General features: G+C 42.9%; 3 protein-coding genes across 7 annotated transcripts in view; 2 read left to right on the forward strand and 1 right to left on the reverse strand.

The window, feature by feature from the left end:
• Nucleotides 1-17,151, forward strand: part of rgn (regeneration) — a 53,862-nt gene extending 36,711 nt beyond the window's left edge. Inside the window, exons 2-7 of one of the 4 annotated variants that reach the window (XM_020961403.2) lie at nucleotides 1,358-1,407; nucleotides 12,152-12,349; nucleotides 12,416-12,727; nucleotides 12,787-12,898; nucleotides 12,977-13,225; nucleotides 14,147-17,151. In XM_020961403.2, coding sequence (XP_020817062.2) covers nucleotides 12,298-12,349; nucleotides 12,416-12,727; nucleotides 12,787-12,898; nucleotides 12,977-13,225; nucleotides 14,147-15,836 — 2,415 coding nt within the window. In that variant the 5' untranslated portion in view covers nucleotides 1,358-1,407; nucleotides 12,152-12,297 and the 3' untranslated portion in view covers nucleotides 15,837-17,151. The remainder of the gene's footprint in view (nucleotides 1-1,357; nucleotides 1,408-12,151; nucleotides 12,350-12,415; nucleotides 12,728-12,786; nucleotides 12,899-12,976; nucleotides 13,226-14,146) is intronic. The other 3 variants (XM_020961404.2, XM_086833414.1, XM_086833415.1) reach the window with 3 other exon arrangements.
• Nucleotides 12,916-26,521, reverse strand: barc (RRM1_TatSF1_like and RRM2_TatSF1_like domain-containing protein barc). 2 transcript variants are annotated; one of them, XM_020961405.2, is made up of 7 exons: nucleotides 26,186-26,521; nucleotides 17,439-18,235; nucleotides 17,182-17,384; nucleotides 13,927-14,093; nucleotides 13,684-13,870; nucleotides 13,491-13,627; nucleotides 12,916-13,428 (listed from the first exon to the last, which is right to left on the reverse strand). In XM_020961405.2, exons 2-7 carry the CDS (start codon nucleotides 18,220-18,222, stop codon nucleotides 13,245-13,247), a joined length of 1,662 nt encoding a protein of 553 aa, XP_020817064.2. In that variant the 5' UTR covers nucleotides 18,223-18,235; nucleotides 26,186-26,521; the 3' UTR covers nucleotides 12,916-13,244. The 2 variants fall into 2 exon arrangements, with proteins under 2 accessions (XP_020817064.2, XP_086689542.1); XM_086833416.1 differs by having other exon boundaries at nucleotides 17,439-18,251; nucleotides 26,186-26,489.
• LOC110190771 (uncharacterized) lies at nucleotides 20,681-26,434 on the forward strand. The gene is made up of 5 exons (XM_020961402.2): nucleotides 20,681-21,163; nucleotides 22,354-22,569; nucleotides 23,176-23,391; nucleotides 23,467-26,142; nucleotides 26,211-26,434. The coding sequence occupies exons 1-5, from the start codon at nucleotides 21,025-21,027 to the stop codon at nucleotides 26,333-26,335; spliced, it is 3,372 nt and encodes a 1,123-aa protein (XP_020817061.2). The 5' UTR covers nucleotides 20,681-21,024; the 3' UTR covers nucleotides 26,336-26,434.
• Nucleotides 26,522-27,636: the final 1,115 nt, after the last annotated feature.

Genomic DNA, 27,636 nt, shown 5'->3' on the forward strand with positions numbered 1-27,636 from the left:
TAAAACTCGAAATTAAAAGCGGTCTGAGGTGCGGAAGTGCGGAACGCGTGGCACATTTATTATTTTCATTCTAGGGAAAGAGAGAAACGTGCGGAGTCGTCTGCTCCGATTTCGATTCGATTTAAATTCAAATCAACTTCTCAAAGCTGGCGGCAAATTTATGCAGTATTTTGGTACATCTACATCAGGTTCCCGTCACCGCTTCTTTTGTGCTCATCCATTCCAGAAACAAAAATGCAAAATTTGTGCTAAAAACCTTCTACTTTTCTAAGCATAATTACGAATTTCGACTTGCATAAGCAGGCGAAGTCAGAGTTTTTGGCTAGAGATGTGTCATAGTAAGCATATCGAAGTTATCATAAGGCAATATATAAAATATCGCTAATTAGGATATCGAAGAATGTTCTATTAATATTCTTATTTAAAAATAAAAGCCAGTATGAGGACAGTAAATAAACAAACTACTTCAAAAATAAAATTTAAATATGAAAATCGACATAGAAAAGCCAAATATAAGTTTCGGGTACGAATATAGAAGGGAAATTTTAAATAACAATTCCGGTAACAAAAATGTATATACTTTTATTTTGTAATAGAAAAAATTAACTTATAAAAAAAAGGGAAAGAAAAAATACCTTCATAAAATTCCAGAAAGATGTGATATCGAAATAAAATTCCATATACCAAAGAATCATCTTTAATATTGTCAAAATATATAAACAGACATTTCATAAAGTGAAGGATCACAATTATAGAAAATGATGCCAAAAAAGGTAATGCTAGTAGTAAATAAATATTGTTGTATTATAAATTTAAACTATTTTTTTACTTTAAATTGACTCCTATGTCAGATTTTTTGAATTCCTTCTATAGTTTTGGGATTTTCATTGTGAGAAGTTTCTTTTCTCTTCCAACTTTCTGTATCCCATATAAATAAACATTTCCAGCTGACAGACATTGAAGATAAACAAACAAAACCATCCGAATGCAGTTGCTTAAATTATGAAAGAAATGCCAGATCAAAGGCTTGGCTATTACAGGGGGAAATGGTGGGGTTTACAAGGCAATTCCTGACATCTTCAAGTGGCTGTGATCCGAGGCAAGACTCTGTTGCAATTATTATTATTTTTGGACCGCAGCACAGCATTTTGCTGACGCCAAATGGAGAACTTTGCATTTTTATTCGCGCTCCTCAATATGTCAAAATGCTTTTTGCTTTGCCCTCGGAGAGTTGGTTTTTGTGCATCAATTGAGTCAATATTTATGGCAAAAGAAAAATTCTTGGAATATCATTTGCATGATTTTCCTTTGGCTGGAAACTTCTTACTGATTTTTTGTGTATTTTTCTTTATTGCAGATTTGTGAATTTCTGATCTGCGAGGGGAACCAAAGGCGTCTAACCAAAAGGTAAATACATAGAAACTGTTTTGATTATTTTTATGTATATAAAATAATAATATTAAGCTTATAGAGTCATTAATAACACATTTCAATTGACTAAGCTCTCTTAAATAATTCATTCGAGTGTCTTAGTTAATTAATTCTTAACACATTACTTGAATTTATGTATTCAAAAGCTAATAAAAATTCAAATCTATATGTGAATTGCCTGAAATATTTCCTAGACTTCACATAACTTAATTAAATATCTAAACTTTGTGTTAACTAAGCTCAGTTAATTCGGTTTTATTTGCCAATTTGCAATGCCAAACATAGTATGCCTTCTCCTGGCCATGTTCAATAAATTCTCAGCCAACAAACATGTAATGAAATTGTGTTATAAATTTTCCCCCATGGAAAAGGCTAAGTACATTCCATAATTCAACAGCTTGGCTCGATAGCGATGCCATTTTCTGCAGTTCAAATGGCTAATGCAATTTGAGCCACCAAAAGCAAAAGGAAAAAAGAAAAACCACCCACACACATGTGGTTGGTTGTCAACATTTACCGCACATTTTGCGCAATGCCAGGCGGCGATTTTGATTTTCATCTTTTGGGATTCAGGCGGGTTTTCATTTACACCTATTTATATTTATTTCCTCACAACAACGGCACTCTAAAGTTCGCCACTTTTCCTTATATTTATTTGTGCATTTTGTATGTTTTTTAAAGAATTGCAGTGGAAGTTACTATTACAATAAGTTAAGCGATAAGTCAGCAGACGCTTATTGTGACCCATAAATTAATAAGAGTGCAAACGGAAAAGTTGTCACCGTTGCACGTGGCGAATACGTAATATTTCCCATTGGTATTTCCGTGGCCTTAACGCCACAATTTGCTTAATGCCAACCACTGGCGATCAATATTGATGCCTGACCAATATTTGTACAATTTGTTTCAAAGTCACAGACCGCTGACATACAGACATATTCCGGTGAAGTGGATATAGATATATAGTAGTGGTGGAAACACCTGAAAAGTCTGCTGAGTCGGCTGACTCAAATTGCAGATGATTCAGATGAACACACCTCTATGGCTGCACTTGAGTTAGTCACGGAAGATTTTCAACTTATTTTTGCCTCATCTTTTTTTCTTTTTTCTGATTTTTAATGTCTCTAGAATCAATTTGCATGGCATTTGTTCTGTCAAAGTTTCCCTGTCCTGGCCATATACGTAGCGTAATTTGATTTCCAGATATCGCCGAGTTTGATTTGTGATTTTTGTGGCGTTTCTGAATTGGCTTGCCTTGACATTTTGGTGGTGGAAAATTTAAATATAGATTAAAAATCACCAAAAACGGCCATCGGAGTGTCGAGCGATGAGCCGCTGGCCATTAGAAAAACGTTAATGCCACGCCCCCAACCCCGCACTATCTATATATATATATCCATCTATAAATATGCCAGACTTTGCATTGCCATAAAGTCAACAAAGTGGTCAAGAGAATGGGATGATGATGATGATGATGCAGCCAGCAGATGGTCCTCGATGATGGCACTGTGAAGGGTACTACCATGATGACAGGGTGTTCCAGGGGGAATCTGAAGAGGAGTTATGTACTGTGGGAAAAACTATATAAAACTTAGAAAACTATACAGAAATTCCTAGGGTTTTTAAACCCCTTAGAAGGTGCCTTTGAATTTCTCTAGGCATTTCTAAAACGCTCTAAATAGTCTTGAATTATTTATTCTCAAAATTCAAGAGCTTAAAACCTTTTCTAATTTTTCTACATTCCCTGTGTAAGTAAAAGAAACTCCTTGAACGCTAGTCTCATTTTCTCTCTGTGCAGGGACATCCCCTTTTATAAAAAGCAAATGCAGTAGACCGGTTGGCAATAAATTACCGTCAAACGGAAATCATTTTGCATGCATGTCCTGCATCCCAGCTTCGAACAGAAAAAAAGACCACACTCTCTTGAAATGAAAATGTCCTGTTTGCGTTTGCGGAATCTGAAGCGGAAATTCAACAAATTTCTGGGACGGAACGGAAGACCGGGACAATTTCCACTTATCCTGCTTACAATCACCGTGGCCTCTAGCCCTTTTCCCAGAGCAATAAACTAACATTCCATAATGCGATTAAGCCCGAGAACAATGCAAGTTCCCAGCTATTTTGCAAGAAACCAAAAACATTTTCTGCACAACACGCACAAAAACCATAGACGAAGCAACAAATTTTTCGGAGCCTGTAAATGATTTCAAGGCAACTCTCATGTGAGTGTGGTGTGGTGTGTGAGGGGTGTGTGTTAGGGGTGTGCGGGTCTGGCAAACAAGATAAAACTTTTGATTTATCGTTGACACGAACGACAAGAACAGAAAGAAGCGGAAGAGCAGAGCGGTCCAGGACCTGACGGAGTCCTGCGGAATTTTTTGCCCAGTGGGAGGTAACTGGAAACTAACTTGGGACACAAATGCGTGCGTCGATAACGAAAGGCCAGATCCTGCACTGCAGAAATAATCCCTCTGACTTTGAGTATTTTTAAGCGGAGTTTTCATTGAATTCTCTTAGATGTAAGAACCTCTTTCAATTGAAAAGCTTAAAGTTCAATAAGATTACTTGATAACAACACAGGAAACCTTTCCAAACTTAAATGAATGCACTGTTGGCTTAATAAACTATGATTTTGCAAAAAACTTATCATATATAAATACCTATTTAAACTCGCTGGAATACACGTATTTAAGGTCTTCTTGGAACACAAAATGACACCTTTTTAAGGCACTTTGCTAATCCCCATGGTTACCGAAACTTTCCTCACCGTGTGCCTGCATCGGAGGCAATTACCCAGCTGGCCACATGCCATGGTCTGGCAGTGTCAAGTGTGTGTCACGACACGCGCCGACAAATTTGTGGGCTGCCACCCAAAAAAAGCTGGAAAACTGGCATAAACTCTCTCTCTCCGGCTTTTGTGACAGGGAAAATGAGGATGGGTGGGTGAAATTCTGAAAGAAGAATTCGAGGCGAGCACAGACAACAATGGGCAGCTGAATGGTCAACTTGCCACCCACACCCACTCCTCTGATAACATCGGCAAAACAATTTAGCCCAAAAAACCAGAAACGGAGACTGAGAAGTCTGAAAGCAAAGTTCCGCAGTATTTGTTTGCTTTGCCTGCCTTAATTTTCACAAATATTTGCTCATTCACATTTTTGCTGTTTACTCACTTTGCTACGAGTCTGAACTTGAAAAATAAATTAATAGAAAATATTTTTACAGTTCAGACGGGGGAGCGTTAAAAAATTAACAACACAAAAATACGCCAAGTGACATTTTTATGTCAATGAAATCCGCACACAAACCGATCTATACGAGTACATGTACAATATATGTTACAATATATATGTTGAAAAACAGATCTAGAAAACGAAGATCGCTTTAACAGAATTTATCATCGTAGGGTAAGAGATATTTATGCACTTCAAGAAAATATTTAGAAATTCATTTGTGTCTTTTAAGAGCTTCACCGAATATATATTGGGTATTTAATTTGTTGGATATTCTAAAAACTATTCAAAAACTCACATAGATTTTTTGTATTCTTTTTTATAGTAAATTAGTATTAATTTTTTACTTTATTTCGAATTATTTTCCTGCTTAATTATTAGGTATGGTAGATTGCTCTTTCCATTGAATTAAATAATACATTTATTCAAAAAAACATATTATTAATTTCTTATTAAAATGTACAGTTCTAGCATTACTTCGGCCTAATTTTTTATGTTTAATTACCAAATGAATTCCACGTGAAATATTTAAAATCTTTTAATATAACATTTTCCCTTGAACTAAATACCAATTCTATTCAAAGAAACATAGATTTCTTCATTTAAAATTTCTTAATAAAATGTCATAACCTCATACATTATTTCTGATTATTTTCGTGCTAAATTGCTTAATCAAAATTTGTCAAAATATTAGTAAAGGCATGGAATCATTAGTTGCTGTGTCACAATTTAGCACAACTAGATTAATGGTGAATTTATTTATTACTTTTTGGACACGTGGCTTATCAGCAAAGCATGAAAAAATATATTTAAAATCATGAATGGAAACAAAAACTTCGGGAAGTTGAAATTTATATAAGTTTTCAGTTGGCAACGAAACGATCATAACTAAACTTAAAATATTTATATTTTTTAAATCAATATTTGTCGATATATTTAGTCCTCAAATCAAAAAACACTAATCGTAATTCGGAAAGCTTTCTTATGTTAGTTTTTAATTAGGTTAATATATCTGCATACTGTGTTAACACTTTAAAGATGGAGATATTTAAATACTTGTGCTATCAATAGATTCTTTACATTTTAAATCGCTTTCTATATAATTTAATTATTTGTGAAATGCAAATATTTCTCTCCGTGTAAATACTGATGGGTGTCTGATAGGCTGGGACACCCCAGCACCCCCGAGTGTGTGGAATAAATTCGAGGGGCATGACATCACTTCGACCGAGAGTCGCGGCTCCAATTGCCGTTCGAGTATGCGAAGAGTACGTGATATAGATGCTGACGTAGCCGCCGGCGCCTGCGCCCAATGCAAATCTCAATCTTTGGGTTTATTTGGTCGATGACGTTGTCTCCAATACCCATTCGCAGTGCACACACAAACACGCCGAAAAGTCGTTGGAAAATATCTGAGGCCTCGCATTCGAAGTGCGGGTACGTGCGGCTAATCGAAAGTCCGGGGAAGGGGCATTCGGAGACTGAGTTATGTCATATATCTTTTGGGGTAGGACCAAAGACGAACGGATGATTAGCGAGCAGGTAGAAATGATTGATTTGTGGTACTCTGCGGGAACGCGAACTGCAGCCGAGTTGATTTGTGATGATTTCTGATGAATTGCTTGTTGCCTTTCGCATGAATCTTAAAATCAAAACTGAATTTATGACTCTGGGGGAAGCATTTCGTTTTTAATTTGTACTGCGGTCGATTTATAACGTCTGTCCCGCCCACAAAGACAGAACTAAAAGCGCCATAAAGGAAGGAATCCATTTAAAATTCATCTAAACTCATTAAAAAAGTTTTCTATTTTTTTCGTTTTTGCGTTTTTGGCGTAAATTAATTTCAACTTGGCCCGGAGCAGCGGAAAAACAGAAACAGAAAACTTTGAATGCACTCAAATTCAATTGAAAAGTGCAGCCTCATGCTGCCAAGCACTGCGTATACTTGATATCGCGTATACGCCGCGTGGGTACTCGGCGGATCTGCGGATCTGCGACTCCTGTCAAAGCAGAGCAACAAACACACAAAATACAACCAAACAACAGACACAATGACTTGTCAGCACACTAAATGACTTTCACTTTTCCTAGTGACGACAATGTGACGGGTAGTGTCTCTAAAATACACAGGAAACATACGGAAATAAAAGAGGTTTTAGTACAAATTAATTCATTATTTTTTTACATAAAACATTGTAAAAGAAATCTATACACTATGTTAAAGTTAAATGTATTTACATTCCCTTGAAAACAAAGCTGACATTATTCTCTTAATAGATTCCAGAACTAAAACAGAACTACAACACATTTCCTTTTGTAAACAACACTTTTTTCCAATATTCTAAACTTAAAGTACATATTTCCAATACATTCTTAAACTCTTAAAGTATTGACTTTCACTCTTTAACATTTAGATTGAATTTTAAAGTGCTACTTCTATGGGAAAAACACTTGAAACTGCATTAATTCCCTCTATTATCACCATTTCTTTCCGTGTAAGGCTATCCTCGCTTTGAAAGATGTGTATCAGTGGACAGGCAAAGAATTTCGAGAGGACAAAGTTGCCTGCTGACGATAGCGAAGAATCCTCCAGCCTTAGGCGAAGGGAATCCTGGGAGGGAAAACTTCAGTTAAAAGGCATGACAGATGCGGAGATAGCAGTAAGGAAGCTGCCGCAGCCACATACATAGTATAGTCTGTAGACCAAAGTCGTGTCGACTGCTTGCCAAGAGATTCCGCACAGGTGAACCATGAAAATGCAGGTGAAAATCAAGAGAAAGAGTGTGGGGAAGAGGCAAGAGACTGGGCAAACAGACCCAGTGGCAGCTGTGAAAACGTTTCTCGGCTACTTTTCAATGCAATTGAGACAGACGAAGCTGCTGCTCCTGCTGGTGATTGCCTCGAATCTGGCAGAGATGCGTATAAATTATATTGCCCAGCTACGATTTTCCACATTTTCACCTTTATATCAGGCAATGAAAATGTGCAGTGCGATTTATAGCTCACATTTACCGTCACTGCTTTACTTTTCTTTAATATATTTATATTTTTTTTGTTGCCAAACTATTTCTGTGATTGCATTTAAATCAATGAAATGCGCATAAATTAATTAAGCTGGAGAGCGCGAGTCAAACGAAAAGGAAGGCATGTGTGTGCTGTATTTATAAATGTTTAACTTCCTACAGCTACAAATTAACCGCAGAAAAAAAACATTTACCTTTAATTAAACCGCAAACTGGTATTTAGCCAGCAATTTGCTATCGATTTTGAGAGTGTTTGTTTACGAATCGAATCGGAATCAGAATCGGAATTAATGCAAATTCGTGGCCTGGCTGGCAACTTAATTATGCCAAGAACGGGTTAATTCCGGCCAGCCGCGATCCCCAAATTGATTACGACATATTCTACCAGAGTCAGGAACTCCCCCAAAACATGCATAATATATATTTTGTAGATGCTTTAAAAGTATGACAGGGGCAGAACTCGGCCAAGATTAATGCCAGCAATTTGTCCACTTCCAAAAGCCACATACCAAAAAATCTAAGCTGGAAGTCGCAGCATCTTTAAGCCGCTGTTTAGTTTTTGAATTTATTTGGCAGCCGTTCGCATTGAACCCGACGTTAAGGGGTTAAGACCAAAGATGTTGTTTTCGCCATTGGCGGAGCCATTCAACTTTTGCTTTTAACTCGAATTCTCGACAATTTGATTGATGGCCAATCGAGCGAAATATATTTGGGGTGTGCGAGTGGGTGATGATCTGCTGAAGAGGTCTCAATTATAGCCGCTTTCCGGGGCTCTCTTTCGTTTTGATGGGATTCTAATTACGCACAAATTACATATCATATATCATCATCGCAACAATTCTGGGAACTCGCCATGATTTATGCTAATTTCCTACCAGCAAATGGAACCAAAATAGCACTAAAATAGCACCTCATTAAGGTAAATTCGTGGAAACCCCCCCTTTGAAAATCATACGCTAACTCATTTATCAGTGGCGCACACGTGGGTTTTTAATTTTTATTTTGTGTATGTTTTTTAATGCCATTCCCCAGACTCATTGCGATTCCCAGATGAATCCAAGGTTTCAGGCCTAATACCCAAAGTGAGGCTAAGGCTGATGAGCTTATCTCCAGCCTCCGAGCTGACCACCAAGGCCACGGAAAAGGGTCTTAATTCTAAGTTTTAAAAAATTACCAGACACTCACAGTTTTATAACCTTTTTTTTATATGTGTTTGGGTCCCAGCTGCCGCTTGATTGATTCATTCGTTTTTGGCATTTTTGGGTTCAGTTTGGTTGGTTTAACATAAAATAAAAAAAATTATGACCCTTGACTTCTCCGAAACTTGTTGATACGATCCAATTAAAATCACATTTTCAGCTGCAAAACTCCATGTGGTTTTGGCTGCTGTAGCAACTTATGGCGCCGGCGACACACCCAAGTTCAAGATCAAGGTCTTGTGCGTCGCGATATATAGTAACATACTCCCCTCCATAATTTTCCCCGACATTTGAATGTCGTCTGGGCCAAAAAGCGGCTCCCACAGCCAGTTGCATCCGAAGTGGGTCATAAATCAGTCAAATTCCGCCCACATCCCAGACTATGGCTTCCCTGCGCTTTGCGGCGAGTGGGTGCCGTCTCCGTCTCCGTCTCCGTCTCTGTTCCTCTTTTTATTGGCCACTTAAACAAATGTCGAGTTGTAATAATGTTGACATCAACGTCTTGAAGGTCTATCTCTGTCGGGAACTCTCGCGTCATCGCGTCATCATCACCGGGTCGGGGCAAACAAACCAGAAAACCAGTAAACAATCAAACCCGAGGAGACTACAATTACAGCCACTGAACCTCGGTGAGATCGGTACACAGGGACAAATATTGGCATTAGAAATTAACACCTGAAAATGTTAGTAATAGATTGCAGAGTTATACAGATATTTTTCATTATTATGTTGCTCTTAAGACTATTTAAACCTTATCCCACTTAAGGTTAGTCTTTAAAGCATTTACTAGTATTTATAAGAATTTAAGCTAAAGACTTCTATTTACACTTTAGTTTTAAATATTGTCAACAAGTTCTGAAATCAAGAAATTTTCTAAATTTAGATAATCCGATAACAATTATATGTTTTCTAATTTTAGTCCCAAGTTTTCAAAGCAGTGAGGGAGAAATTTCCAACCCCATAAATAGCAGAGTCAATCTAGACATGTTTGAAATTTTTAAAAGAGGTTACATCATTAAAATTATCGAAAAGTCAATAAAATATTAATTTAAACCATTTATAAACTCGTAACGCAAATTTATTAATCAAATAAAAACTCACGCACAACAGATTTTTATGCATTTTCGGCTTATTAATTTTTTAAAGTTTAATTTTCACACCAAAGTTAAATGCATAAATTCAGATGTAATGATCAAGGTATTCTTGCCTAATTCTTCTGTCCAAAATCCATATGGAATAGATAAAAAAAGGATTTAATGAGACTTTTCTTAAACTTTAACTTAAAATATATATTTTTTATCATAAAAATGTTCCCTTAAACATTTTTAAACAAATCCAAATAATTCCAAACCAATCTCAAGAGCCTATTAATATTTTGCCGTGTATTGGACCCATGATAATAATGAATGTCAAGTCGTCACCGTTGAGGAATTTGCTGTCGATTGCCGTTTGGCCAAGAAAAGCCAAGAGGCACATGCCAAGAGCCAACAATGAGCCAAGAGACAGGCCCAGCAGGCATAAGCCAACAACTCCGGGCCAAGTCAAGCCGGGCTGTCTGGCGAAGCTGTCAAGCCAGTTGGCCGCGGCGTGTGTTTACTTCTTTAACTCTTTCTCCTGCCCCTCATCCCCCTTTAATTTGTTTGGATTCGTGGGCATGAATTATTTTACAGGAATTATATATGATTAGTGCATACATACATACATATGTGGACGGGAAACACTGCAAGGGGAGGCCACGAATTAGCCGCACACACTCTAATGGCTCAATTAAAATGACACAATCCAGCCCATAATTTACGCGAGAGAGTGTACTGGCCAGGGGAACAGGTATCCAGATAACTATATCCATTCCATCCATCGCTGGAAACCAGCCGGCGATGGATCATTTAATTAAGTTTAGTGGAATGTCAAAGGTGAAAGACATGTCTGTCTACTTGGGGGAAATTTTAATTACGATTTGTTTTCGGTTTATCATTAGATCTTCGCTAGGTACTTTCACTTTCCTTTGGGACTAGCAGAAAAATTAGATTTGGTTCAAGAAAATAGGAATAATATAGAAGCAGTTTTTAATTATACAAACAAAAAAAGGATTTGAATCGATAGTTTTATGACATTTTTCTCAAAAGAATCAAGATTTAAAAAACACATAACTAAGGCAAAAAATTATTAATTTAAAGAGAGTAAATAAAGATTTTTTAAAAACATATATAAAGGATTCAAAATCTTATTTCTCACATAGTCCTATTAGAAAGTATAGAAAATTAACAGATAAACATTTTTAAATATATCTTATCAATAGATTATGACACTAGATATTTGTTCTTGCAATCTAAAAGTTTAAAACTTTAAATTCAACTTACTAAGAAATCTATAATCCCATTTAAATTATTTTATAAGAAGAAGGTAAACCAAAAAATAGTTTTCAAGCCTTATTTTTTAATTTTATTGTTAACAAAATGGCTTTATTTTAAATTAAATATCAGCACTTGTTTAAAGCATAAAACTATCTTTGCCCAGTCAACATTAAGATCCAAAATTTGTGTTCAGGCAGCCATATATATTTTATTTTTAATATTTAACAAGAAATGAAGTAGTTCTATTTCTATGTACTTTAAATGCAATTTAAGACCATAATTTCATTTCATTTCAACTTTTATTTAGACAAAGACCTTTGAGTTGTAGTTGAGCCAAGAATAAACTCGGCAAAGACCCTCTAAATCTGTTAGCGGATTAACCCGTCGGCAGTTCAAGTCATTTATATGCACAAAGTGGGTCACTGCAGCCACACACCATTTCACACACTGGTCGGTGGCACTCGGTGTGTGTCAACAAATTGAAAATAGAATGCAATAACAAGCATCGGTGGCAGCAGCCTCAATCCCTTCCTCTTTGCTCCGAGTCTTGACGAGCTGGCTGGGAGTTATGAAAGTGTTAATTGAAACGCCAAACACAAAGCCGGGCTAAGAGAGACTACTGCTGAATGGCCAAGAGATGACCACTGACGACGACCAGTTCTGCGGCGGGGCCAATAAATAAAATAAATCTGTTCAAATATATTCCCGTCGGCTCAATTTGTCTTGGCCAAGTGTGGAGGCGTTTGTGTGTCCATCCATCAACGGAAACACTTGTTAGATGGTGCTCTCCTCCTCCTTTGGAATATATTTGCATAAAACAAACATTTGCTACATTATGATAAGCAGACGACGAGTTGAGAGATTAACGAATGTTCATCGTTTGTTTTCGTTTCATTCACATCTTCTTTCAGCCCGTCTTTGGCCGGTTGAGCGATGTAAGCAGCGGCCACAGAAAAAAACGAGATCATCCGAGGATTCATCACCAGATACAGGAAGAACAGTATACAAAAAAAAACCCCATTAGTAACCGCCAGTAAACAGCAGAAGGATCATCAGGATGAGTGGCAGCCATAAAATGTGGTGCTGTCAAGTATTTATCTTAGTTTTATGTGAGTACGCCTGACTGCAAATGCAGCTTCTGCGATGATTTATATTATTTTATTATGCTATTGCAGTTGCACACACAATCCCGGCGGAGCTCCATGTCAGTGCAGCGAGTGCCGGCATCAGCTTCGATGGTCCCTCGCCGGCCCAAAGTCCGGATGCCTTAGCTCCAACGGCAAAGCCCAGGCGACGCATGTATGCCATGTGCCCGCCGCAATTCCAGCGCGTGGGCACCGATTGCTACTCGCTGGTGGAGCAGCGCAGCAGCTGGCTGGAGGCGCACTTCTTCTGCAAGGATAAAAACGCCAATCTCACGGAGCCGGGCAAGCATGCCGACCGCAAGCTCAGGCAGTTCCTACAGAAGCAGGACGCTCTGTCTGGAGGTGAGCTACGTGCTGGTAATATTTAGGTTCCAAACTTATCCTCTTACTGCTCTTAATAGAACGTGATCCCATCTGGCTGGGTGCCACCTATGACCACCACAACAACAAGTGGCTGTGGAGCATGAGCGGACGCAACTTGTCCTTCAACGCCTTCAGCCAAAAGGATCCCACGTAAGTGATTCCGTCAATGCTCTTTCCTCTCCACCTTTATTTCCGTAGATTGATTTAACGCTTAAGCAACAATTCTAGCTATGTGCAACTTATCTCCAACAGCAACCCGGTGGACAATAACTGTGCCATCTACGACCCAAGCCTCAAGTACCGCTGGTCAGCGCGTCCCTGCTCGGATAAGTTGCGCTTCATCTGCCAGCACAAGATGCCGAAGGTGAGCGGCCCCAATCGCTACAAGATCTACAATCGATGGAACGCCACCTATCCGAACGAGCAGGCCAACGAGGTGGTCCTGGAGATTATCGATCCGCATGACAACGATCGCAGGTACGTAAAGGAACATAATCTACGGGGTGGCATCGCCAGGCAAAAGCTGGCTCTCCGGGGAGCTGTCTTGGTCCTGGTTCGGGCCCTGCTCCTTTTCCTGCTTTTGTTCTTGAGGCTCCTCTTTCTTTTCATTCTCTTCCTCTTCCAAAAACTCATCCCATTTTGAGAGTCGCTCCTGGGCCTCCACAGCGGATTCATCGATTCTGTAAGGAGATGAAAAAGTTAGCAAGCAATCTTGATTTGGATTTGTGTGTCATTAACTCACTTGTATTTGGTCTTGCCATCCCAGGACTCGGCGCTTAGCTGCCGCTTTCCAAAGAACCGACCCTGCATCATTTGTATAACCACATCGGCCTCCTCCGGCGATGACATGTTGATTTGGGCAACCCCCTCGGGATGACGCTGTAAGGAAATTTTTTAAGAACATGGACACATCTTAGATCTCGTATATGATTTACATCGTAGATCACCACTTTGCGGACTATGCCGCACTTGCTGCACTCCTCACGTAGATTATTCTGATACTCCAGGATGAGTTCCACCTCCTTTTCAAATAGTTCCGGAGTAAAAAGGTTCTTGATGATGACAGTTTTCTCATTTTTAGAGCGCTCGCCACGCATTTTATCGGGACGCCAGTCAAATAATCTGGAAAAAGTCCAATGATGGTTATATATTTCTTAAGTTCTTCTAGAAATACATACTTTTCCTTCATCTTCTGCAACTTCTCCTTGTCCTTCTTCTTCCGCTTGGGCTTCAGGGCGGGATTGTATTCGCCTCGCATTTGGAACTGAGCCCTCTGAACCCGAATCTTGTGACCGCGCAGATTGTACTCGTCCAAGATGTTTAGAGCCAGGTTGACACTCTCCACCTGGAAAGATAATATGAAATACTCCATTAATACATTCCTCTTCTACTCTCCAGATACCATCGCCGTGTCAAGGCCGAGGGCAGCGACGAGGAGATGATCATTCCCGCCCGCCGGCGCAATAATAATAATCGACGCAACAAGCAGCAGAGGAACCCGCAAAGGAACCGTCAGAACCAGAACCAGAACCAGCACCCCAATGATGTCAACTATCAGCCATCGCAGATACGCAAACGACCTCGTGTCTCCACTGTTGCACCGCCTGTGGCTTCATCAGCCGCTAATCCTTCCAACGATGTTCTGGCCCCCTCACCCACTCCCCAGCAGATGACGCAGTACGACCGGAAGCTGCAGCGCCAGCGGGAACGTGAGCGTCGCCGCCAGCAACGCAAGAAGGAGCGCCAGGCTTTGGTCCGGCAGCAGCGTCGCGAGAAGCAACGTCGCCAGCGGGAGGAGCAACAGCGTCTCCAGCGGGAGGAGCAGCAGCGTCTGCAGCGGGAAGAACAGCAGCGTATGTTGCGGGAGGAGCAGCATCGACGACAGCAGGATCAAGCGCCCAAGTCGCAAGAGGTTGATGAACTGCGTCAGCGCTCCAGCGAAGACAAGGGAAACACCAACGATAAGCTAATGGAGGAGAAGGAAAAGCTGCGACAGGAGGAACAGGAAAAACTACAGCAAGAGGAGGAGGCGCGGAAGCTTAAGAATCAGCATGACCACCAGCAGCAACAGCTGAAGCACCAGGAACAGCAGCTTCGCGAACTGAAAGCGAAGCAGCAGCGCGACCAACAGGAACGGGAATACCAGCAGCAGCTTCGTGAACGGGAACTGGAAGTGCTGAAGCAGCACCAGGCCGAGGCGGAGCGCCAACGGGCCGCCGACGAGGAGGCCGAGAAACTCCGCCAGGAGCGTATCCAGAAACAGCGGGAGCTGGAGGCCAAGGAGCGACAACAACGGGAGGAGGAGCGTCGTAAGCAGCGTGAAGAGCAGGAGGAGCAGGACCGACTGAATGCCGCCAAGCGGCTGGCCGAGGAGCAGCGGCAACGCGAGGAGTACGAGAAGCGACTGCAGCAGGCCAAGACGGATCGGGAGAAGCAACTGGCCGAGGCACGCGAGGCCAAGCGCCGCGAAGAGATGGAGCTGCAGGAGACGCTAAAGCGGCAGGAGAAGGAGCGTCAGGAGCAGATTCGACGTGAGCAAGAGGAAGAGGAGAAGCGCCTGGAGCTCAAGCGACTGGAGGAGACGCGCATCTTCGAGGAGAAGGAGCTGAACCGACTGCACGAGGAGAACCAGAAGCGCGAAGAGCTGCAACGCCAGCGCGAACGGGAGATTGCGCAGCGTGAGGAACTCGAGAAGAAGCTGGCCGAGGAGGAGGCGCGCCTGGTTAAGGAGGTGAGCGCTGAGGCACGTGAGGTGAAGCAGCGCCTAGAAGAGGATATCCGCCAGGCGGAAGAGGCTCGACTGGCCAAGGAAGCTGAGGAGCGGGCCGCGGAAGAGGCAAAGGCCGCCGAGCAGAAGCGCCGCCTGGAGACGGCCAAGAAGCTGGCCGACGAGGAGGTCAAGGCCAAGCTGGAGAAGAAGCGACAGGACTATGCCAGCCGCATCTCGGCCCTGAGTCCCGAGGACCAGAAGAAGTTCATCGAGATGCGGAAGCGGCGCAAGCAGCTCAAGGAGCAGAAGGAACGCGAGCGCAAGGAGAAGGAGCTGAAGAGGATACAGCACGCCATGCGGCTCAACGATGCCGAGTAGAGCAGTCCTCGATGCTTCGCTTAGAGGATCCCCACCAGTCCGAACCCAAAACTAACCAACAACTAACACACGAGACACATATCGATCAAATTGGTTCCGCATACGCACCGTTGCCCAGTCGACAACACACCTTTTCGATTGCTTTTCTTTGTGCCAACGATGCCGAAGAGAAACACATGCTAAAGTATTATTTACCAGAAGAGATGATGATGATAGAAAGGAGGCATCCTTGATCGCTGCGAAGCTAATTATATTCGGTTAAAAAGGGGAATCAGATTTCAGATTGCATTTCGATCGAGCGCAGGAAACCAGCCCAATCTCCAAGCACTTCGCTAAGCTCTTAGTACTGTACAGTAAATATATATACTATATATATAGGTCTAGGATATAGACACCACACACACACACACTTACGATACACCAACGCACAACCGCACCACACCCCACACAAACAAAAACACACGGCAACCAGTCACGCACGTTTCCTTAATAACCGAACTAGAAGTTAGCCACCAATTTTAGAGAGAAACCCACAAGCCCCACAAATCGAGGGAACTTTTAACTCAAGCACACGGAACTAGAGAAGATGGAAAGGAAAGAAGAAGCTCCTCCTCCAGGCTCGGACCAGGTCCTGCTCCTGCTCCCACTCCTGCTCCGCCTCCTCCCACAACTCGTTTTGCCTAAGCCAAGCAATACTTTACTAAGAATCTTTTTGGATAACATCATGGATGGTTTGGCCATTTTACTAACTTCTTAGGTTACAAAACTATACTTTACACACACATTTGTATATGTAATAACTAAAAGTATGTTTAAATGTAAATTTTTATGTATTTTTTAATACCTCAACAACAACAACATGAAAGAGAAAAAGGAAAATTATCGAACCCCCAAGGCGACTTTCAGTGCGTTCTTTGTTTCGTTCTAAAGAATGAAAATTGAAAGACGGGAAGGCCAAGGCGGTTGAGCATAATGAAATCGAAATGAAAAAGCAATTTTATATAGCCAAGTAAATGCATTTTAATAATAGTAAACTAACCAATTTTAAATATTATTACCATACTCTGCAAAAACAAAACAAGAAACACGGAGAAATGAATGCGAATAAACCTAAATAGTCAGCGAAACGTAAGCAAAGAAATCAGATGAAGGGCAGCAACAGAAAATACGAAAACATATGATAAAATTACCATATAATATTTATGCAAGATTAATCTAGTTAAGCCAGCAAACAACAGAAGTAAAGATAAAAACAAAAAATAAAGAAAATAAAGTTTGAAACAAAAAAAAAATAAAGAAAACAGAGAAAACCAAAGCTGCTTTTGTTTGCTCTTAATTCACTCACCTTGATATAGTCACAGAGGCCATCGCCCTTGATTTGGCCATCCTTCTCGGCATACAGCTTCAGCTTGAACTTCTGGGTCTGGGGATCCCGCATCACCATGCCGCACTTGCCCATCAGATCGGCAAACTCATCCATGGTGATGTCCAGCGGCAGATTCGAGACATACACCTTGGTGTTCTGCGTGGGATCCATCTCGAACCATTCTGCAAATGGAGAAACTATTGTAATGTAATCCTTAGTAAGGTTTCTTTACTCACTTGGAGGCTCCTGAATCTTCCGCTTGCCTGTGGGAGCTACCGTTGTCGAAGCTTCGCTATCCTTGGCCATGGCCGCCTCTGCCTCCGCTGTCATTCGCTTGAGTTCCTCCTCCTTTCTCTTGGCCTCGGCCGCTTCCTTCTCGGCCTTCTCCTTCTCACCCGCCGAAGTGTTGTCAATGAATCCATAGTTCATTTGATAGCGAGCCATAAAGTCATCGTCAATCTTGGGGAACCACGCATTCTTGGTCGCATCCCAGAAGAAAACAGCGCCATCCTTGTCGGTGTAAGTACGATCACCATTCTCATCCACCCCGTAGACCACATCCTGACCCGGCCCTTGCTTTTGCTTGGGCAACCACTTTTGCTGCTCCTCATCCCACTTGTAGTGCTCCGTCTCCGTTTCCTGTTTCTTCTTGGGCAGCCACTGTTGGCTCTCAGGACACCATTTGTAGTGCTCGTTCTCGTAGGGATCCCCGCCATCGGTGGCACCGTTTAATGGTTGCCAATTGTTTTGCTTGGTGCACCACTTGTACTTCTGCTTGGTGCTGGGATCCGTATAGATGGCTTCACCATCCGGGTCATAGGTCATGTGCTCTTCGTAGGCGGCAAAATCCTGGGAAGGGGTTTCCTCCTCTGGCTTCGCTGCCTCATTATTATCCGAACTGGAGACCGGAGCTGTGGTTGGCTTATCCGGCAACTCAACTTCCTGCTTGCTTTCCTCTGTCTCAGGCTTAGCATTGAGTTCCACCTCGTGCTCCGACTTACTTTCACCTTCGTCGCTCATTTTGGGGAGGTTTCTGTAATTAAAGAAAGCTGAGAAGTAGACTACATTTGGTTTATTCCTTTCGTTTCCTTTCCTCCAGCTACGTGGGCGTGACAATCGTCTAATTCCCAGCTAATTTCACATTTTTTTCTTCTATTTTTTTGTTTGTGTCCCAGGACAACAAATAATCACCACGTGAAGCAACCAAAACTAAATTGCAGGAACGTGCCCATATCGCTTGACATTGAGGAAAAGCAGTGGGAGGCAGCGGAGGGATTTGGGGAGTGAGCATTCCAAGAAGCCTCGCAGGAAAATAACAAGTTTTCCTTTTTGCACCTTGCGCCTGGCCTGGCCAGGTAAACAATTTACACAATGATTGCCATTTTCCCTCACCAAAACGAAGGTGAGGGTGTAAATGAATGTGTGTGTGTATAGGTGTGGGTCAAGCTTTGAGGCAAGGTAATAAAATGAAATGAAAAGAAAAGCGCACGCCACTTTCTGGGCGGTCCAAGAAAAGACCAACACACAAATCCCAAGAAAGCGCCCACATATATACACACAACAGCGGGGGTCCTGGGCTTTCTGAAGGTCAACTAATTTCGTTTATTTTTGGGGCCAGGGAACCCTTCTTGCCTCCCGGATCGATTGCTTTGAACCCGGGATTGTTGAGGATGAGAAGAGTCCACCGATGGCAGGTTCAATCAACCTTTGGCCCGTTAACTACCAATCCAATAGATTTGTCAACCTATTGACACATCGCTTGAGAGTTCCGGCAGCTGACCCGTGCCGGTTCGTGTTTTTTTAGTTGATCCGCCTTCTCCTCCACCTTACGTCATCCGGAACATCTTGACCCAATCGAACCGGGGTTCAATGGACTCCGGCTAATTGTCACAACGACTACCACGCCGACGACTTAAAGGCTACTAAAAATAGGCGCAAAAACCACAAAGGACCAACGCTTGAGTTCAACGCTTAGTTCAACGAGTGGGGCAGCATTTGCATGAGCCAAGATTCACCTTTTTGCCAAGTCAGCAAACTGAGGGCGGAACCATCGGGGATTCCCCCTCTGGACAAACTGGCGCATGCAACATCCCCAAGAGGACCCCGTAACCCGCATCCGGAAGAGCGCGCAAAAGGCGAGACGAGGCGGCGCGAACAAGGCGCGCAATTGCAGTTTGCAGGCCAAACAACTTTGTTAGGGAATTCATAAATTACATAGACATTGGAGTACATGCTCGAAGGGCTCACGTCTCACGGCTCACGGCTCGGCTCTCACATGAATAAGGCAACGAGCTGGCGCACATATTATATGGAAAGTTTAGACACCAAACTGAATCCTCCTGGCGGCCCATTGCATTGCAGAATAGAATATGGAGAGTCCAATAAAAGGAAAACAGGACGAATGTACATATAGAAACAGTTGAGCTTCTTTAACTCGGACTAGGAGAAGAAGGAGCTTTGTGTTAAGTTGAAATAAGGTCTTATATTTGAGGTCTTGACTTGAAGTTTTAAGCTCTATAAGCAATTGTGTTCAAAGTTTAGTAGAATACCTGAAAACTGTGTTTAGAATATGTATTAAAAGGTGTATAAGTATCATTGTCAGGCACAAAAGACGAAGGTTTGTCCTAGTTTTATTATACTTCCCGTTTTGAACCAAATCCCTGCAACACCTGACTATTATTGCTCTCCCCAGTGCCCGTTCTCTGGACACCTTTGGCCTTTCTCAGTTGACGGACAACGCAACGCATTTATTGCATAAGTAAGTAAGGTAAATCCAATGAAAGTCCTTCTTTGGATGTTAACAGAAATCAATTAATTATAGAAAATTGTCTGCGAAAGTCAGCAAATGTGGAGAGACTACGACGACTTGTGGCAACTTGGACCTATTTTTATGACGTCGCCGCCATAAAAATCGTTATCCAATTTTGGCTAAGCTTCAGTCCCGGCTTCCACCGAAAGTCAAAGAGGCCCAAAACGAATTAATTAACTTTTCAGAAGAAATGTGGCGAATATATTTCGGCTTGGACACTCCGTTCTATGCAAATGTCAACAGGTCCGGGGATGGGGGAATGAAAGGGAAAATGGAAAAGCAACCCAGTTCCCCAGTCACATATATAATAATGTTATTTTTAACGTGGCCGCTCGTATTCCGAGAGATTTGCAAACATTACTCACAAAATACCATAAATACCAAAGAGAGTGAGGGAAAAAAAGAAATAAAGAAAAACCCGAATTCCCATACTCGCTCTTTGGCGCACGGAATAACTTAACTCGGGAAATTCGTGGCCGGAGGAGTAGGGTGACTCACTCACTCTTTGCCCGGGAAACTCACTCACTCGTAGCATACTTATAAGGGCCGGCTCTCAAATGGCCCAATATTGATGGCACCCCCACTGCCGCGGGTTTTGCCCGAGCTCCCGCGAGTGTGTGTGTGTGTGAGTGTGCTATAGTCGTGGCTAGTGGACAGCCAGCTAGTCCTAGTCCTAGCTAGACCTAGTCCTCGCTGACCAGTACGCGCTGAATCGTCCGACTGACCGCAAGTGCCGGCCACATAGCTCTCTCTCTCGCCTTCGCCCTTGTCCAGCCGCATTTCCGCCTCGGGAATCGGGAAGCCGGAGCAGCCCGGAGCACGCAACTCCAAATGGTTTTGTTGTGTACCAATATGTGTGTGTGTGACACCAATAGACATTTGCAACTGCAGCCGGCGAATTAAAAAATATGCTAAAACGCAGTCCTAATACTAAAATCAATAATAAAGTTTCACACAAATCTATTGCATATATTAAATTCAATTAAAAAAGAGACTAGACAGCGACACACATCATGGACATACCTAGCAGCGGAGCCATATTTACCCTGGGCAAATCCCATCTGGCGGAGAATACGCAGAGTTACTTCTACATCAAGAACGATCCGGTGAAGCGCCTGATATCCGGTCCCCATCAGAGCGCTGTCATTTGTGGTAACTACTACGTGACCCCAATCCGCCAAAGTCCAATCCCTGCCACCGAAGCTCCACCGGTCAAGTGGCCAAGTCAAAGTTGGTTGTCTGTGCCGGACGCCGCCTCCGTCGGTGCTGCATTGCATGTTTGGTGCAATTTCCTTTAAATAATAATAAGCTGAACGCCCCGGGGCACTTTCACTTTCTTCTGTTGGCCCAGTCTTGTAACATTTCGTTCATTGAATTACCAAATTACGTCTACAAAGCCCGGCTTTTGCAACCGGACAAATTGCTGACCAGGGATTAGGTGTATTTCCAAAGGGGTGGTTTAAATATTTTAACCCGAAAACTACACTCAAAGAGATATAAAATATTTACTAAGACTTAATTCCTCTTTAAATCAATCAGAAAATTATCTTTTACAAGTTTCATACAACTTATTAAAGGTAGAATTTTAATAGTTTTAAATAGAAAAGTGGCGAAAACTATTTAAATCAATAAATAAAGGGGTATTATATTTAGGTCCTTAGGTTACACATTCATTCCCAAACACTTTAAAACCAAGAAGAAAGGTAGTTCCTATATTTTGTAGATGGAGTTCCTAGAGCAGCTTTTGTGACTAGTTCAGCCAGCTCAACTCATTTCTGTTAATTAACTAAGAACTTATCAGTTTTATTTAATGAATAACATAATTATTTCACGGTGTAGTGGTACACATTTGTCCCACATTTAACCCCGCATTACATAAGCTTAAAATCAGCGCTAGAAAGAGAGCTGACCAGCACCGAGCACTTCGAATCACGGCAACATCGACAACTAATGGGGTCAGACGCGGCGTTAAAATACCTGAAATATGGAGCAAACTCACGAAGTAAACCCCCAAAAAATAAACCGAAACCAATTCCTAGACCAAAAAGTTGAACCCAGAACACCGAGGCGGCAATCGTAATTGAGGCGTTAACTTCTGCGGGGGAGCAGTTAAACAGTTTGAGCGATTGAGGGACTGGGGAATTGAGGAACTACAGGACCTACACACACACACTCGCACACTTTCTCAATCAATAGAAGTCAAGAAAGGGGAACCACCACCCGCAAACATAATAAAACAGAAACAGAAAACAGAAACAGAAGCAGAAATAAAAACAAAAGCCGTCGAAAGGCTGAAAGGAAAGCCAAAAGCAAATGTCAAACCGCGCTCTTATCAATTACAGAATCTGGCCGGCTATTTGTTTGGGGCGAGAACCACTATGGCCAGCTTGGGATTGGTGGACACGGAGGCGCCTCCGGGAGCAGGAAGGCTGCCAGCAACAGCAGCAACAACAACGGTGACATTGTGACCAAGCCCACCTGTGTGAAGGCCTTGAAAACACTGGGATTAAAGATTTGTGACGCCGCCTTTGGCAACAACTGGGCCGTGATGCTGACACGTGAGTGAATCAACAAATAGCAGTCCTGGAAGTTGGTTAACTTTGGAGAGAAATGTGCCACTAAAGAAATTGGGGCCCAACAGAAAGTTTGAGTTACTGCAAAAGTTTGTCAAAGCCAGCAATTTGGTAATTGAATTACATACAAGCTTACAGCATGGTTAGCTTCGAATCCTATTATTTTCTATTAAGGAAGCATAATGATTGCATATTTTTCAGAGCCTCAACATATGTATTTAGAGAAAGCCTGTTAGCTGGTTAAAATATTTATTTTTAGGATATGAAGGAGATCTTGAAAGCTCAAGGTAGCTTAATACAACTTCGGCATGCTCCTTTGACAAACTTTTTTGTTTTTTATCATTGCTAAAACTTTAAAAAGGCTATAGTAAATCTTTATATCCAAGATTAAAAAGCTTACTTGAAAAAAGGAATTTGCTATTTTAAAAATACATATTTTAGAAAGTAAATAGAGTTTAAAGAGAAAGGTTTCTTTATATGGCTCCGACTTGTTTTTTATAAATATAGATGGGAAACCTTTGCAAAATCTTAATTGTTTCTTTTCCCCGATTGAATTTCAACAAATATAAGAAAAAACCTCCATCTCCACAGACTCCAACGAGATCTTCTTTACGGGTCGCAACATATTTCCCGAAGACACGCATGTGGCTCAGCACTTTACCACCGCCATGGTGGAGCAGCAGACCTGCGCCATCATCCGTAAGCCTTTTCGTTTGGAGGAGTTTGACGATTACCTATCGAAGAGCGAGGAAACGGACAACTTTATGGCGGTCCAGGCGGGAAATGAGCATTTCGCTGTGTTAACCAGTAAGTACTAAAGACGAGAAACAGAAATCTAGTCTACATAAGTTGGTTCCGATTAATAAAAATCCCTTCTAAAAGGCACCGGACGTCTCATTGGATGCGGATCTAATGCCCGCCAGCAGCTGGGTGAACTTGAGGCAGACTACGATGGACATCCTGTGGAGATTCGTCTGGATGCAAAGGTACAACAGTTCGCCTGTGGACCAGAGTCCACTTTAGTGCTGACCGCCAGCGGAAACCTCTTCCTCACCGGTCACCTCAATGAGTTTGTCTTTCCGCGCTTCACCGAGCTGCAAAAGAACCTGCCACCCACGGAGCAGATCATCTTCATGCACATCTCCAAGACCAGCGAGGTTTATATTGTGACCAATGTGGGCAGCATCTACCGAAGCTTTGAGTCTGTGCGGAATAAGAGCCTGGTCTTCCAGCGCTTCTACGACTACGACAGCGAGGAGAACGGTCCAATTTGGAAGCTCCTCAAGGGATTCTCCTTCTATGCTGTCCTCAGCAAGGCGAACAAGTTCTTTACCACGTTCTCGGAGAGCGGTCATCACCTGAAGACCTTCCGCGAAATATCCAAGTTCAAGAATCTCCGGCTGCTGGACATCGCTGTCGGGGATCAGCACATACTCGTGCAGGGCATACCACGGTCCTCGATGTCATCGGCTACGGTTGGTGGCTCGGCGGACCCTCAGCGTTATACAAGCCGTAGCTTCGCTCTGCAGCCTCCGGATGCGAATGGCAACGAGGAGCATGTACGGTCACACAGTGGCAGGAGTCTAACCAAGCAAAAGGGAGTGGAGGAAGCCGAGGAGCGATCGATGGCAGCCACTGTGGGAGGGTTGGCAGCTGCAGCCGGTGCGGGTACAGCGGCAGCCATGGAGGCAGTGAAGCATTTAAGCACAGAGGAGGAACCAAAGGAAAAAGAGGAAACATCTGCGTCCCAGGATACAAATGCGAATGTAAACAGCGAGGAGTCTAAAACCAAGGAACTTAAAGAGATAAATGGCAATGAGGAAATGGTAAGCAGTCCTTCCAAAGACAAAGCGCATCAAATGGAGGATAAATCTGCAGTTACTTCTGGAAATAAGCAGCAAGAAATGGAAGATTCTGCAAATGATGAGCAAAAGGAACTGGAGAATCATTCAGCCCACAAAAATCATCAGAAAATAGAGTCAATGGAGCCCACAGCACTGATGGAATCTCCAATAAAAGCAATGGCAAGCAAAGAACTAGCTGGTAAATCTATGGAATCTCCCATTAAATCATCACCAGCTAAGACCACAGAATCTCCTCTAAGAGCCATAGAGAACATGCAGAAAATGCCCACGCCCCCAACACACACACCTACGCCCCCAAGATCCCCAACGGAATCTCTAAGATCCAACAAATCCGCGCATTCGATGCACTCAGTAAATCCTCAAGAGCCGATGGCAACCGCGGCGAAGGCTGGAAGCCAGGAGAAGCTGCTACGTCCACGAACGCCATATCCCGAGAGCAGTGATTCCAGCACACCGCAAACGATCAAAAAGACACCCATAAGAAATTTCTCATATGAGGCGGCCATGGATCACGATCATCTGGACCGAACCTCGCCGGAGCTGGTGGACAGCTTGGAGACAGTGGCTGAGGTTCCTGCGGCAACCATTCAGGTCAATACACCCACACCACCCACAGAAGAGGACGAGCAACTGGCCGTGGAGATAACCACGACCAACGATTCAAAGGACAGCAGCAAAGTGATCAACGAAATTCGGTTCATCAACAACGGCGTGGATGTCACGGCCAAGGTGGAGGAACAAATGCCAGACACTCCGCATGAGAGTTCGCTGGAGGAGCTGGAATCGGATGGCGAGCAGATGCTGCACCACGTAGACGAGCAAGAGGACAAAATCGTAACAAAAACGGAGGAGGCGGCGGCCAAGGCCGGTGAAGAAGCAGTGGAGGCCATGGACTCCACCCGCAGCTCCATTCAGACGGCGGTGAGGAAGGCGGCGTACGGCGCCAAAGATACCATGGAGGCTGCCGGTGAGCGGATGGCCACCGGAGCTCGAGGAGCAGTTGATGCCGTGGGTGGGGCTGTAGGGGCAGCAGGGAAAGGTGCCCAGCGAATGGCCAGCGATGCCATGCACGCCGTGGAGCAAGCAGGCAGCAGTGCCATGCACGCCGTGGAGCAGGCGGGCAGCAATGCTATGCAGGCTGTGGGCCAGGTGGGCAGCAATGCTGCCAAGGCAGCGTCCGACACAAAGGATTCCATGGGCAGGGCCATGGACTCGGTGACCAGTAAGATTTCCAACGAGGTCCTGGGCGCCAAGGAGAACATCTCGTCTTTGTTTCAAATAAAAGCGGCCCGCGAGGCAGATCCGCAAACCACACCAGTTTCAACGCCCGACATGTCCTCGAAAGAGGGAGCCCCAAAGACGACTACCACGCTGGGTTCCGGCGAGGAGGATGAGCGGACCACAGCCTCCGTGAATTCGATCCACAATTCAACAGGAAATGGCAATGGAAATGGCAATATCTTCGACTCAAGCAATCCCTTTGAGCCTTCGAGCAATCCCTACGAAGATCCCCTCGACGCGGTGGTGGAGCGGAGCAAGAAAGCGATGCAGGACGATATTCGGGCCATGCAGATGCGCGCCAACTCCCACGTGCAGGCGGCTGTTCAGCAAAAGGAAGAGGATGCCAAGGGCTTCATGCAAAATATGATGGACAGGCTCTCGTGCCGCAATGAAAAAGCGGTCAGAATAGAAGGTAAGCATAGGAAATCTTAGCTTTTCCCGTAAAAGAGACTCACCTGAATCAACTCTTTTCGCCAACAGATGAAACCCGTCCGCCGGCTGCGCTGCACAACAAGAACACAAACAAGGTGAACAGCGAGCTGAGTTTAAGCAACGGACATGGTGACCAGCCGCAGGCGTCGTCGCGGGTCTGCACGATTTTATAAAACACGCACTAACAGCGGCAGCACTTTTCTAAGCAATTGCATTTGGTTTTAAAGTACAATTTACCGAGAATAATAAACAATAAAGCAAATTGCCATTAAGTTTTGCACCGGGAAGTATTACCGTATTTGGGCGGGCGAAAAATACCCCAATGACAAACTTAAAACGTTCACAAGTGAATGGCTGAACTGGAACCAGTTCCCATGCCACAAAGATTTAAGTTCGTGACCGGCATTCGGTATTCCGGCATTAGCATCTGACTTTGTTATAGGAAAAAATTCTTACAAAGTTTAAAAGAGATTACATTATCAAAACCATTAAATATATACATTTTATTAAAATATTTTACATTAAGCCTAATAAAAATTAATATGAAATGATAAGCTTTTCTAATTGAAATTTCAGCGTTTTGGACTTATGGTTTTGGTTTATTTTAAACTTAGTTTTGTCAATAAAATTGGTCAAGTAAAAATATTGGTATATAACGATTTCATTATCCGAATACCAAAAGTGGTTAGGTGTCGATTCCTTGACATTTTTAGAAACATCGATGATTTTACATCTTCAGAAAAGTAAACAAAATTTTGAAATAAATCGAATAATGTTTGACTATAAATGACTATATATTTACCGACTTTATTGATTTCTCTGCAAATTTAAACATATATGGATTCAAGGAATCTATTATCGCTCGATAAGCCCTCGAAAAAGCACAACTTTCGCAGCGAGTCACGACCACGAAGCGTGACACGATACTTGTGAGCAAGTAACAGGTCCCCCAAATATTGCCCATCCCCAATTTGCACCAGTTCAGTTCGCGTCTATTTTGTACGCGAAACAGTAAAAAAAAAAAAAAAAAAGAAATATTTGTACTATTTTTCTAACATTTATACGCTTTTTATAAATGGATAACCAGCCGCGGATAATGCTGTGAGGCCCCCTTTTCGATCATCGATAGCGAAGCGCGAGCACCGTTCCCGATTACCAAACCCCAAACCGAATCGAATGCGGAAAATGATGTAAAACGGGGGGAAATCTAAACCAAAAGGCCCCACAGAGCACAGCCACAAAATGGAAAGGTAGGTCAATGTGTGGGCGCCGCGAGGTGTGCGCATTTGTGCATGCCAGCCACCTAATACAAACCCAAGTGGATCCCGGAGTTTGGAGGATTTGTTAAAGGGCCCTGTGGAAAACATTGAACATTTTGATGGGGCCACTGAGCTCCAAAAATTAAATGTCTCCTAACCTCAAAAGAGCTTTTACACTGAGAGTACGCGACAGTGTGTGTGCGCGTGTGAGTGCA

This window comes from Drosophila serrata, unplaced genomic scaffold, assembly GCF_035046125.1.
Source record: "Drosophila serrata isolate PLE 108 unplaced genomic scaffold, ASM3504612v1 contig_272, whole genome shotgun sequence".
NCBI classification, from domain to species: domain Eukaryota; kingdom Metazoa; phylum Arthropoda; class Insecta; order Diptera; family Drosophilidae; genus Drosophila; species Drosophila serrata.

What these genes read in the sequence shown, in the direction of transcription:
- barc (XM_020961405.2), bottom strand. Translation starts at nt 18,222, where the DNA reads ATGAGCGACGAAGGTGAAAGTAAGTCGGAGCACGAGGTGGAACTCAAT. An exon ending in GAAGATTCAGGAGCCTCCAA is followed by an intron (nt 17,385 to 17,438) that starts GTGAGTAAAGAA and finishes CTCCATTTGCAG; the next exon opens with AATGGTTCGAGATGGATCCC. An exon ending in TTGCAGAAGATGAAGGAAAA is followed by an intron (nt 13,871 to 13,926) that starts GTATGTATTTCT and finishes GACTTTTTCCAG; the next exon opens with ATTATTTGACTGGCGTCCCG.
- LOC110190771 (XM_020961402.2), top strand. Translation starts at nt 21,025, where the DNA reads ATGGACATACCTAGCAGCGGAGCCATATTTACCCTGGGCAAATCCCAT. An exon ending in CTGGGCCGTGATGCTGACAC is followed by an intron (nt 22,570 to 23,175) that starts GTGAGTGAATCA and finishes CCATCTCCACAG; the next exon opens with ACTCCAACGAGATCTTCTTT. An exon ending in AAAAGCGGTCAGAATAGAAG is followed by an intron (nt 26,143 to 26,210) that starts GTAAGCATAGGA and finishes TTTCGCCAACAG; the next exon opens with ATGAAACCCGTCCGCCGGCT.